A 13,445-nucleotide genomic window follows, 5' to 3' on the forward strand; every position below is an offset into this window, starting at 1 on the left:
CTTGGTCTCTGTACCCTAAGTGCATCATGGAAAAGCTCTTTCAACCTTTATTTATAATTCTTTTTCTCCATAAACCCAGTTTATAGGCAGAGCCAGCTGAGGAAACAAATATTAAGTACTGTTTTCCACTTCCCTTTTCCTTCTACCCTTTCCCTGTTCACCACCATCAAAGAAACTTCTTTTGGCAGATTTTTATCCTACCTATGTGAATTTACTCATAAAAATAGTTGCTTCAGTACAGCTCAAACTCAACCAGCTGCCATGCTATTATACTAGAAAATGAGTAAACAGACATGACGAAGTAACTAAGGAGTTTGGAATTTATCTCATAAGTTGTAAGGGTTGTTAAAGAAATCTGAGTTGGTACTGATACGGTCAGAACTGTGGTTTGGGAAGATTAATCTGTGTACAAGATTGAATGGAGATCAAAGAGACTGAGAGAGTGCTCCAGTCATGTTCATCTTGAAATAGCCTAGGTATGAACTCAACTATGGTAATAGAAATAGAAGATCATTAATAGACCAAAGTGGAATCAATCATAAATGTTTCTCTATGAGACGCATGGGACCTGAGAGACCCAGTGGGGAAATATCAGAGCCCATCTCCCATCCATGTGTGCTCAATCTTAGAGTGCACTGTTGAGCCAAAAGCATGCTTTATTGAGATATTCTCTCATTTTCTTGATACCTCCATTCCTACCTCACCTCTGATACATGGAGTGAACTTGAGTAAGTTAAATGGGCGTGTAATGTGACCGCACTACTTTTCTCTCTGTTTCTTATACTTTGTTGCCTTTTGCCTTTACTGACTCTGAAATCTGTGGGAATCCTTTGTAATCCCACCCAGCCCAGATGTTTTCTCTCTCATGAAGTTTCTCCTGTTCATTCTTGTAAGAAGTAGTGTGTCGTTTCTAATCTCTGGTAAAATCATTTATTTCATTCATCATACATTTATTTGAATTTAGAACTATTGTGTTTGTCTTTGAAGGCAAGGACAACTGTCTTTGAATCCATATAACATTTCTACAATCCCTTATATACTAAGTCCCCAATAAATGTTTCTCAAATAAATGCTTGCAAAAGTGTGCTTCAGTTGAAGAACAAAACAAACAAAAAAACAGTTGCATTTGGTTGTAGGATCCATTACCCTTTCTCAGGTTTCTAAGGCATTTCTGAGGTTAATGAGGGAGAGGTAAGAGGAAGGGTATCAGTAGCCCTGCTGATTTGCCATTTTGTCTAGATTATCAAGTCTCTTTTAGTGTTTTGAAATTCCAGCTGTTTATTTAACCTCTGCACTGAAGAAAACTTTGCCTCTAATGGTAACTTTTAAGATATATACAGGCATAAAAATGAAGGCAGGGCTTTATATTAGCATTTAATATCTTAATAAACTGCTTCTTAATAGTCCATTTACTGGTTTATGTGTCTCTGATTAGGTAGGTGCAGTGATGAAAGATAATGATATGCATCAACAAAAATAGAGGATTTATTAATATTAAATAATTATTATAATTTAAATAAATTATGGAAATATTATAAGAGTAGGGTATGGCCAGGCACTGTGGGTCATTCCTGCAATCCCAACACTTTGGGAGGCTGAGGTGGGAGGATCGGGAGGCTAAGGTGGGTGGATCACTTGAGCCAAGGAGTTTAAGATAAGCCTGGCAACATGGTGAAACCCCATCTCTACAAAAAATACAAAAAATGGACCAGGTGCAGTGGCTCACATCTGTAATTCCAACACTGTGGAGGTTGAGGCAGGAGTTCAAGACCAGCCTGGGCAACATGGCAAAACCCTGTCTCTTTTGAAAATACAAAAAATTAGCTGGGCACAGTGGTGTGTACCTGTAGTCCCAGCTACTCAGGAGGCTGAGGTGGGTGGATTGCTTGAGCCCAGAAGGTGGAGGTTGCAGTGAGCCAAGATCACACCCCTGCAATCCAGCCTGGATAGCAGAAGAAGACTCTGTCAAAAAAAAAAAAAAAAGTCAGGACTAAGAAAATCACTCAAAACCATGCATTTACATGGAAATTAAACATCATGCTCTGGAATGACTTTGGGGTAAATAAAGAAAGTAAGGCAGATATCACGAAGTTACTTGAAACTAATGAGAACAATGATACAACAGACCAGAATCACTGGGACACAGCTAAGGCGATGTTAAGAGGGAAATTCGAAGCACTAAATACCTATATCAAAGAGTTAGAAAAATCTCAAATTAACAACTTAACATCACAACTGAAAGAATTAGAGAAGCAAGGACAAATCAACTTCAAAGCTGGCAGAAGACAAGCAGTAACCCAAATCAGAGCCGAACTGAAGGAAATAGGAAATGAAAACCCATTCAAAAGATCAACAAATTCAGGAGTTGGTGTTTTGAAAAAATAAAGATCGATAGGCTGCTAGCTAGACTAATAAGAAAAGAGAGAAGAGCCAAATGAACACAATTAGAAATGATGAAGAGGCTGTTACCACTGACCTCAGAGAAATGAAAATAACCATCAGAAACTATTATGAACACCTCTTTGCACACAAACTGGAAAACTTAGAAGAGACGGATAAATTCTTGTACACATATACCCTTCCAAGAGTGAACCAGGAAGAAATTGATTCCCTGAACAGACCAATAACAAACTTCAAAATTGAATCAGTAATAAATAGCTTACCAACCAAAAAAAGCCCAGGACCAGATGAATTCACGCTGAATTCTACCAGATATACAAAGAATAGCTGGTAGTATTCCTACCAAAACTATTCTAAAAAATTGAGGAGGAGAAACTCCTTCCCAACTCATTCTATGAGGTCAGCATCATCCTAATAACAAAACCTGGCAGAGACACAGCAAAACCTGGCAGAGATACAACAAAAGAAAACTTCAGGCCAATATCCTTGATCAACATCAATGCAAAAATCCTCAGTAAAATACTGGCAAACTGATTTCAGCAGCACATCAAAAAGCTAATCTACCACGATCAAGTCGATCAAGTCGGCTTAGTCCTCGGGATGCAAAGTTGATTCAACATATGCAATTCAATAAATGTGATTCATTACATAAATAGAACTAAAGATAAAAACCACATGATTATCTCAATAGATGCAGAAAAGGCTTTTGATAAAATTCAACATCCCTTTGTGTTAAATACTCTCAAAACTAGGTATTGAAGGAACATATATCAAAATGATAGCCATCGATGACAAACCCACAGCCAACATCATACTGAATGGGCAAGAGCTGGAAGCATTCCCTTTGAAAACCGGCACAAGACAAGGTTGCCCTTTCTACCACTCCTGTTTAACATAGTATTGGAAGTCCTGGCCAGAGCAATCAGGCAAGAGAAAGAAATAAAGGGCATCCAAATAGTAAGAGAAGAAGTCAGTTTATCCCTCGTTGTAGATGACATGATCCTAATCTAAAAAACCCCATAGTCTCAGCCCAAAAGCTCCTGCAGCTGATAAATAACTTCAGTGAAGTTTTAGGATACAAAATCAATGTATAAAAATCACTAACATTCCTATACACCAATGAAAGCCAAGATGAGAGCCAAATGAGGAACACAATCCCATTTACAATTGCTACAAAAATAATAAAATACCTAGGAATACAGCTAACCAGGGAGGTGAAAGATCTCTATAATGAAAACTAAAAAACACTGCTCAAAGAAATCAGAGATGATACAAACAAATGGAGAAGCATTCCAGTGCTTATGGATAGGAAAAACAAATATTAAAATGCCATACTGCCCAAAGCAATTTACAGATTCAGTGCTATTCCTATCAAACTACCAATGGCATTCTTCACAGAACTAGAAAAACCTTTTTTAGAATTCATATGAAACCAAAAAGCCTGAATAACCAAGGCAATCCTAAGCCAAAAGAATAAAGCTGGAAACATTATGCTACCTGACTCCAAACTATACTGAAGGCTATAATAACCAAAACAGCATGGTACTGGTAAAAATCAGGCATGTAGACTAATGGAACAGAATAGAGAGCCCAGAAGCAAGGCCACACACCTGCAACTATCTGATCTTTGACAAAGCTGACAAAAACAAGCAATGAGGAAAAGACTGCCTATTCAATAAATGGTGCTGGAATAACTGGCTAGCCATATGCAGAAGACTGAAGCTGGACCCCTTTCTTACACCATGTACAAAAATCAATTCAAGATGAATTGAAGACTTCAATGTAAAGCTCAAAACTATAGAAACCCTGAAGGACAACATAGGCAATACGTTCCTGAACATAGGAGCTGGCAAAGATTTCATGACAAAGACACCAAAAGCAATTACAACAAAAGCAAAAGTTGACAGATGAGATCTAATTTAACAAGAGCTTCTGCACAGCAAAAGAAACTATCAACAGAGTAAACAGACAGCCTACAGAATGGGAGAAAATATTTGCAAACTATGCATCTGACAAAGGTCTAATATCCAGTATCTATATGGAAGTTAAATTTACAAGAAAAAAAAAAAAACAACCCCATTAAAAAGTGGGCAAATGACATGAACAGACACATTTCAAAAGACATACATGTAGCCAACAAGCATATGAAAAAAAAGTTCAGCATCAGTGATCATTAGAGAAATGCAAATCAAAATCACAAGATAGCATCTCACACCAGTCAGAGTGGTTATTATTAAAAAGTCAAAAAATAACATGCTGGCGAGGTTGTGGAGAAAGGGAGCACTTATACTCTGTTGGTAGGAATGTAAATTAGTTCAGCCTTTGTGAAAAGCAGTATGGCAATTCCTCAAATAGCTAATGGCAGAAGGACCATTTGACCCAGCAATCCCATTACTGGGTATATACCCAGAGGACTATAAATCAGTCTGCCATAAAGAAACATGCACGCATAAATTTATTGCAGCACTATTCACAGTAGCAAAGACATGGAATAAACCTAAATGCCTATCAGTGACAGACTGAATAAAGAAAATATTGTATATGTATACCATGGAATATTATGCAGCCATAAAAAGGAATGAGGTCATACTTTTTGCCGGAACATGGATGGAGCTGGAGGCTATTATCCTTAACAAACTAATGCAGGGACAGGAAACCAAATACTGCATATTCTCATTTATAAGTGGGAGCTAAGTGATGAAAACTCATGAACACAAGGGAACAAGAGACACTGTGGCCTATTGGAAGTTGAAGGGTGAAGGGTGGGAGGAGGGATAGAAGCAGGAAAAATAACTGTTAGGTACTAGGATTCATACCTGGGTGAGAAAATAATCTGTACAGCAAACTCCTGTGCCTTGAGATTACCTAGGTAACAAACCTGCACATATACCCCAAACCTAAAATATAAGTTAGAAAAATTATAATAAAAATAATGCAAAAGAAAAGAGTAGACTATTCTGCCTCTCCATTTTTAAAAGCTAGTAAAAGCTAAAAACAAGGCTATATGTATTTTCTTAATTGAATTTATTGGACTAAAGACATGTATTTCAATTCAGTTTCATATTTTGCTTTTGTTACAGGATCCTCACGCGGAAGAATTTGAAGACAAAGAGTGGACATTCGTCATAGAAAATGTAAGCTAATGGCAAATTCCTTCGCCTTTCACATTTTCAACTTTATATATGCATTATTAAGGTACATTGGCATTTTGGTGGTAGGAAAAATGTTACCTTAAGAAAATAGTGATTTCTAACTTTTAGAACTTTTTTAATGAAATGATAACCAGTAACAAAATTATTTGTAAGAAATGCTTTTATTAACACTGTAAGTCTTTAATACCAAATTATATGTGTGTGTGTGTGTGTGTGTGTGTGTATGTGTGTGTATGTGTGTGTGTATGTATTCTGTTTGGGGTTTAAGGGCAAGCCCATGTCTTATTCATCTTTTTATCTGTCAGCATCTAGCATAGTGCTTATTATGTAGCAGATACTTATCTAAACATGTGTTGGATTAAACCCTGAATGACCTTCGAAATCTTTAAAACCAAAGTGTGTGGGCTGGGTGTGGTGGCTCACACCTGTAATCCCCAGCACTTTGGGAGGCTGAGGTGGGCAGATCACCTGAGATCAGGAGTTTGCGACCAGCCTGGCCAAAGTGGTGAAACCCTGTCTCTAATAAAAATACAGAAATTAGCTGGGCATAGTGGCGGGCACCTGTAGTCCTAGCTACTCGGGAGGCTGAGGCAAGAGAATCGCTTGAACCAGGGAGGCAGAGGTTGCAGTGAGCTGCGATTGTGCCATTGCACTCCAGCCTGGGTGACAGGAGTGAAACTCCATCTCAGAAAAAGAAAAATAAATAAATAAATAAATAAATAAATAAAGTATGTGTTTTAACTCTTTATTTGGGTTGAGAGATCCTAGATTGGTACCTTAATAATCATCTTAAGTTAATTTACATATTGTGGAATCCCAAGTGACTAGAAGGCATATAGTAGGTATTCAATGAGTGTTTATTTACAGGGAATTAAAGAAGACAGGCCATCCAAATACAGTGATGATTAATAACATAGGCTTGGAATTCTTGGAAAATCTGACAGATAAAGGAGTGGACATAGGATGAAATGGAAAATATGTTAACATTCCTTCTCTCCAAACATTAATTAATTTATTAGATTCACAAAAATCTATTGAAAATAATATAAATGACAGGAGTCAGATAGACCTGATTTCAAGTCCTGTCTCTTCTACTTACAAGCTCTGTGATCATTGGGAAATTTCTTAAATTCTCACTCATAAAATTGTAGGGTTGCTTAAAGATTAAATAATTATAAGTGAATATTAGCTTTTACCATTGCCATCATTATCATGACTATTCATCATCATAATTGTTAAAGTTCTAAAACATATCTGTAACAGGCTTATCACATGCTTTGTGTCATGTTCTTCCTTCTGATGCCTGACTTTGTTATGTATCTCAGTGACAAAAGGAATTGTTTGTTTATTCCCCAGCAGTAACTGGGTCATGTTTAGAACTAAAGAGCTGAGAAGTTTGGTAGTGAGATTGGTTCCATTATAGATTTACTTTCATATTATAAAGGTATGAGACTTCAGAGGGATTGTGAAATTGCTATCTTCTTAATGCATGGGAAAGAGCACAGATGCACATGTTATGACCAAAGCATTTGAAATACATTAACTCAAGAGAATACATTAATTTATATACTCTAAATTAGGGCAACTATCATAAATTATGAACTATACCAAAAGGATACATTTATGTAATTAAACCTAAAACAAAACAAACAAAACAAAGGAAGTGCTGTATTCTCACCTGGAAGATAGACGAGAATAGGGTAGTTCTTCCTCTTTAGTTTTCAGGAGGACATTAGTTTCTTTCTGCCAGTATCAACTTCTGTATAGTGAGATTTGAGAATAATTTTTTTTCTCTCTCTAGGTGTATTAACTCTTTTTAACTGCTCTGGAAAATCTAGGCCAGTTTTCTGAGATGTGTACAGGACCCCTGCTTGCATAAGTAGGTTTAACAAGGGAAAAGTTTTATTTCATTTATCTCTCTATCTACCACAATTTTTTTTTAAAAAAAACCATGCTACCTTTGGGGTAGTAGCTTCTCAATAAATATTTGTTGAAGAAGTGAGTGAATGAATGGTATAGTTAAACTCTGTGAACTGTTATAAATCCTGTAAGAATTATTCTTTTTAAGAGAAGAATACCTGTAATCCCAGCACTTTGGGAGGCCAAGGCAGGGAGATTGTATGAGGTCAGGAGTTTGAGCCCAGTCTGGCCAAAATGGTGAAACCCCGTCTTTACTAAAAATATGAAACAATTAGTTGGGCTTGGTGGCGTGGGCCTGTAATCCCAGCTACTTGGGAGGCTGAGGCAGGGGAATTGCTTGAACCAGGGAGATGGAAGTTGCAGTGAGCCGAGATCGTGCTACTGTACTCTAGTCTGGGTGATAGAGCAAGACTGCATCTCAAAAAAAAAAAAAAAGAATATGAGTAACATCCATCAACTATACTGAAGAAAATTTGAAAAGTAGACCCTAGAGGCAGTAAAACAGCTTGTGAAGTATCCATATGCTGTTACAGTAGAAGCTCTTCTGATCAACTTTATTGGGCTTAAATAAGCCAATCTCATGAGATTTTTCTGTATTACCATCTATGGGATTAAATAAATATTCTTAGGCTGGGCATGGTCTCTCTCACCTGTAATCCCAGCACTTTGGGAGGCCAAGGCAGGTGGATCACTTGAGGTCAGGAGTTGGAGACCATCCTGGCCAACATGGTGAAACTGCGTCTTTACTAAAAATACAAAAATTAGCCAAGTGTGGTGGCGCATGACTGTAATCTCAGCTACTCAGGAGGCTGAGGCCGGAGAGTCACTTAAACCTGGGAGGCAAAGGTTGCAGTGAGCCAAGATTGTGCCACTGCACTCCAGCCTGAGCAACAGAGCAAGACTGTCTCAAAAAAAAAAAAAGAAAAGTTATTAGACATTTTCTTTAAACCAAAATTTGATATAAGTAGACATTGCATTTTTCAAGTGTTAGCAGTTTGCTTTACTTGACATAATCTAATGAGAGATTTTTAACCTTTTAAATAGATGATTCAGTATTCATTCATTCAGCAGTTAAGTATTCAGTGAGCATATATTATGTGCTAGGTACTTTTCTAGGCATTGGAAATAGTGTGTAAAACAGATGATTCAAGACCAGCGTGGGCAACACAAAGGAGACTCAGTCTACAAAAAATAAAAAATAAAAAAAATTAGCTGGGCATGGTGGCATATGCTTGTGGTCCTGACTATTCGGGAGACTGAAGTGGGAGGATTGCTTGAGCCCAGGAGGTCAAGGATGCAGTGAGCTGTGATTGTGACACTGCACTCCAGCCTGGATGACTAAGTGAAACCCTATCTCAAATGAAACAAAACAAAACAAATCAGATAAGTCAACAAATCTCTTTGCCATGTAGTTTACACTCGTGTGTGTGTGAGAGGATAAAAATTAATATATGATTTAGTATGTTAGATAAAATAAATACATAATGTATGCTAAAATTATAGTAGGTTACATAAATGCTATGGAGAAAAAAGGAAGAGGGATAAGGATCCCCCGTCTTTATGATTACACAGTTATAATGAGCCACCTTATTATTTCTAAGGTCTCCAAAAGAGAATTGGGGTATGCTTGTCAAATTTATTTAAAGCATATTTTAATAAGAGAGCTGATGAAATGAATATTGTAAGATATGGGAAAGTTTTAAAATAACCTTGACATTCTATATAAACCTCTCCTAGGTTATAGCTCCCCTCAGTGGTGAATGATGAAATTGACTTTTGCAGATCATCATGTACACATTAAAATGTTATACTTTCCCTTACATTTAATGTACTTTCACATTTCATACAAAAGAATTAGTGAATTTCAAAGAGCTAAAGTTCTTCTCTTTGTCTTGTAAAATCTGGGTTTTGTTAGAAATTCTGTTGGTACATTGTCCTGACACTAAAAACGTATGCTCTTTGCATGGAATTTTAATATCTTTCTTTTCTTTGTACATTGTGTTACAACCCCACAGTTAATAAAGAAATGTGGAGACTTTAACCATAATGTTCAATAGTAGCATTAGTAACAAAGAGTGAAGTTATATTTAATATAAAATATCTCAATAAAACAGAAGTTCTCCAAATATATATCACTGTAACAAATTTATTGGACCCTTACTATGTACCAGGTACTATGTATAATAGAATGCTTTATACACATTTTCTCATTTGCTCAGTATAAGAACTCTGGTATGAGTCAAATATAACCCTATTTTACAGGTAAAGAAAGTGAGGTTTAGAGAGTTAAGTAAGTTGCCCCCCAGTTATATAGCTAACAGGTTGGGATTTTATCCAGTCTTGTCTTTCTCCGGGGCCTTTGCCCTTAACCCCTACTGTAATAACTGGCTATCTTAATAAGAAAGATGAAAAGAGATCATTTGAAGTTGTAGAATCATAGAGAAGTTTTTAATCAGTGTTCTGTAGTGGTAAGCCTGTGAAGAATATATGCATTAGATTAGTGAAGGTAGTCTTTAATTCTTACTTATATACAGTCTAGAAGTTATTTGAAGGGTTATTTGACTATTGTTAGACATTATAAAATGGAATTCTAGAATTTATCAGTTACTAGAATTCTTAATATTTTTCCTCAAGGCAATCTTACTGCTTCTTTGTGCAAATTGAGATAATGCTATTTTCGTTTTATGGGTTCTCTTGTTTCTGATTTCTCTGTTTTGTACGAGCTTTTTTCTTTGGACCAGAAACTTTACAGTTGAAATTTTAGAGGAGGTTCTGCCACTTACTGGCTATGCAACCTTAGATAAATCATTTAATATTTCACAGCTTCTATGTAGTCATGTATAAATGGTGGTATTAATATCTATTTCACACGTTATTGAAGATTGGAAATAATGTATGTAAAGCATCTAGCTTGATAAGGAGTAGCTATTTTTATAATGTTCCTTTCTAGAGGATATAGAAAAATATAAGGAAAGAAAACTAGATTTCTAAATTTTATTCTTGCAGGATTTTAGTTTTCCACTCCTTTATACCACTTACACGTCTCAATGATTTCTAGACTTTACTGTTATCTCAAAGCAACGGCAAAGCAACTTGTAACATCTCACTTGGACTAAGCTTAAAATGTATTTTTTTAATCTCTTGATTTAGGATATCTTTCCCTTATAAATTTAATCTAGGATTAAGAACATGTATTTCTTTTGGATTATTTACAATCCATTTCCTTATTATTAGTGTAGATAATAAAGAATGGATACTATAAAACACTGTGTTTCATTTTTATCTACTGTAATAGAATAACATCTGTTCATCCAGATAATTGACATTGTAGGGTTTTTTAAAAAATATGAAGCCACAACAGTTATATTTAGAAAACAAACTTTTTTCTCTTCCTGGTGTTTTAGATTACCCAATTAAATCCAGAACCATTACATTTGTAAATTATATCCATAGGTTTTAGTTTCTTGTTTTTACATTTGAGACAAGGTCTCGCTCTGTCACCCAGGCTAGAGTGCAGTGTTATGATCATGGCTCACTGCAACCTTGAACTCCTGGGCTCAAGCAATCGTCCTGCCTCAGCCTCCCCAGTAGCTGAGACTACAGATGCACACCATCACACCTGGCTAATTTTCTATTTTGTAGAGACAGGGTCTCCCTTTGTTGACCAGGCTGTTTTGAACCATTGAACTCAAGTAGTACTCCCATCTCTGCCTCCCAGAGTGTTGAGATTACAGGCATGAGCTACCACACCCAGCTGGTTTCGGTTTTTAAAATCTAAAAAATTTTATTTTTTTGATTCCATTGTTTTAATACATTAAAAGCATATTGACGAAAGGCACCAATCAGATTGAATCCATTCATTAATTTATTCAACCATTCTGCAATATTTTAATATGAATTTTCTATATGCCCAGACATTTGGTGGTTATTGAAGATACAAAGTCAGTTAAGACATGCAGAATTTTGATTCTGAGATTCATGGTTTTTTCTCCCACATTTTTTTCTGTGAAATTGGGATCATCTTACATCTAGGATGTCCCACAGTTACAACTGGAAGTGTTTTTTTCTTTTTTTGCTTTCTTATTGCTGTATAAAATAATGATATATCATCTTTAAACCAATGAAAACTTACATTTGATGATGTAAGATAACCTGTCCTCAAGAAGCTTATGAAGTAGTGAAGTGTCAGAGAGGTAAAGAAAGAACTGCAAGGAAAAAAAAAGTTCATAGGGTACTACAGGACAGTAATGGAGGGCAGAGTCAGGGAATAATTCCTGGAGGCAGTGGCTACAGAGTTTAATCTTGAAGAAAAAAGGAAGTTAGGCAAAAAAAAAAAAAAGGCATTCTAAGCAGAGGAAAGAAATATCAGGACTGAAAGAAAGATAAAGGCAAGAGAAACAATGGTGAGTTTAGAGCAAAAGTAATTGAAAGAGGAAAAACAAAACCAAGAGAAAACATGAGCTCCCCTGTTAAAGATTAATAGACATCTGCTTTTTGTTTTGTAACTGTTAACCCAGTGAATGTAATAATAGGCATATGATTAACTTGTTTCTCTCTCCTCCATGGAGGAGATCAGTGGGGTATCAAAATGTATTTTCTTGGTGCTACCTATTCACTATCCAGTCTTTCCCACTATTTCCAACTGTGACCTGTGAGATGGGAAGTTCGGCTCCTCCAGTCCCTTTTTTATTGCTGTTTGTTTGATGTTACCTCCAGAAGACTTTTAAATGAATGGCGATGGGCTAAATTAATTATGTTAATTCCAAGGCAGATGGCTGGGCCTGGTAGCACACGCCTGTAATCTTTAACACTTTGGGAGCCCGAGGTGGAAGTATTGCTTGAGCTCAGGAGTTCAAGACCAGCATGGGGAATATAATACAGTGAGACCTTTTCTCTACATAAAGTAAAAAAAAGTGGCTGGGCTGTGGTGATGTGTGCTTGTAGTCCCAACTACTCAGGAGGCTGAGGCAGGAGGATTGGTTGAGCCTGGGAGGTTGAGACTGTAATGTGCTCTTATTGTACCACTGTACTCCAGCCTGGGCGACAGAGTGAGACCCTGACTAAAAAAAAAAAAAAAAAAAAAAAAAAAAATCCAAGGCAGTAGTGTAAATGCTCTTCTGCTTTGTTTCTTTTGTTGGATTATGTTGAACAGGATTACTTGCCCAACCAAACTCACCTGACAAGATTATACCAAGAATAGAGATGATGTAATAGCTCAAATAATACAGTGTAAACAATATAAAATCACAACATTTCTGACCTTATTAAATTTGTTTGAATCCTTCTCCAAAATCAAGTCAATCTCTTGATCTCGCAAAATAACAATTCTGATAAATCTACTTTTTCTTTCAGAGAAAAAAAGCATATAAATGCTGCTTCTCTCCTTTAGTTGTTTTTCTTTCTGTGTCACCTCAATCAAGGCATCTCATTTCAGTGTCTGGGGAAAGACTGGATATCTTTTTCAGGAACTGTAGCTTGCACTTTCTCCTGTAGCTCCAAACTGGGATTATCTTTTCAGCTCCAAGCCTTTCAAGAATACATTTCCAAAGGTCTAAAGAGTGTCTAGTACATATGAGAATACCATCTCACAAACTTTAGCAGTACCCCTCCTCCACCATGGAGTCAATTTATAGTCTAAGCATCAATCAGAGATGGCTCAGCCTTTTCAGGGTATGGCAGCATTTCCCTTAGTATAGTCCTGTTTATAGCATTCCGTTTAATGTACCACCCCCTCTGGAAATGTGGCCCAGTTAACTTACTTGAACCTAATCAGACTTCCACTAGGCAGCATACTCCACTTTTTGTTCTTCTATTAATCCAATAATTAAGAATGGTTTAGTCAGTAATGTCCATTTATCTGTATTTGTTAGTATTATATACTATTTATATATACATTAAACTTTTATTTTTCCTGTAGTTCATTCAACTTGGTGTGTAGGGAAACCAGTCCTTGTCTCACCCTATTCACTGCCG

The 13,445-nt window shown here is 36.4% G+C and overlaps 1 protein-coding gene across 14 annotated transcripts in view; it reads left to right on the forward strand.

The window, feature by feature from the left end:
* EHBP1 (EH domain binding protein 1) overlaps window positions 1-13,445 on the forward strand; it is a 344,785-nt gene that overhangs the window by 60,924 nt on the left and 270,416 nt on the right. For all 14 annotated transcript variants that reach the window (XM_033239195.1, XM_033239197.1, XM_033239199.1 and 11 more), the window contains one exon: window positions 5,481-5,534. In XM_033239195.1, coding sequence (XP_033095086.1) covers window positions 5,481-5,534 — 54 coding nt within the window. The remainder of the gene's footprint in view (window positions 1-5,480; window positions 5,535-13,445) is intronic.

Source organism: Trachypithecus francoisi, unplaced genomic scaffold (assembly GCF_009764315.1).
Source record: "Trachypithecus francoisi isolate TF-2019V2 unplaced genomic scaffold, Tfra_2.0 Lachesis_group17, whole genome shotgun sequence".
In the NCBI taxonomy this organism is placed as follows: Eukaryota; Metazoa; Chordata; class Mammalia; order Primates; family Cercopithecidae; genus Trachypithecus; species Trachypithecus francoisi.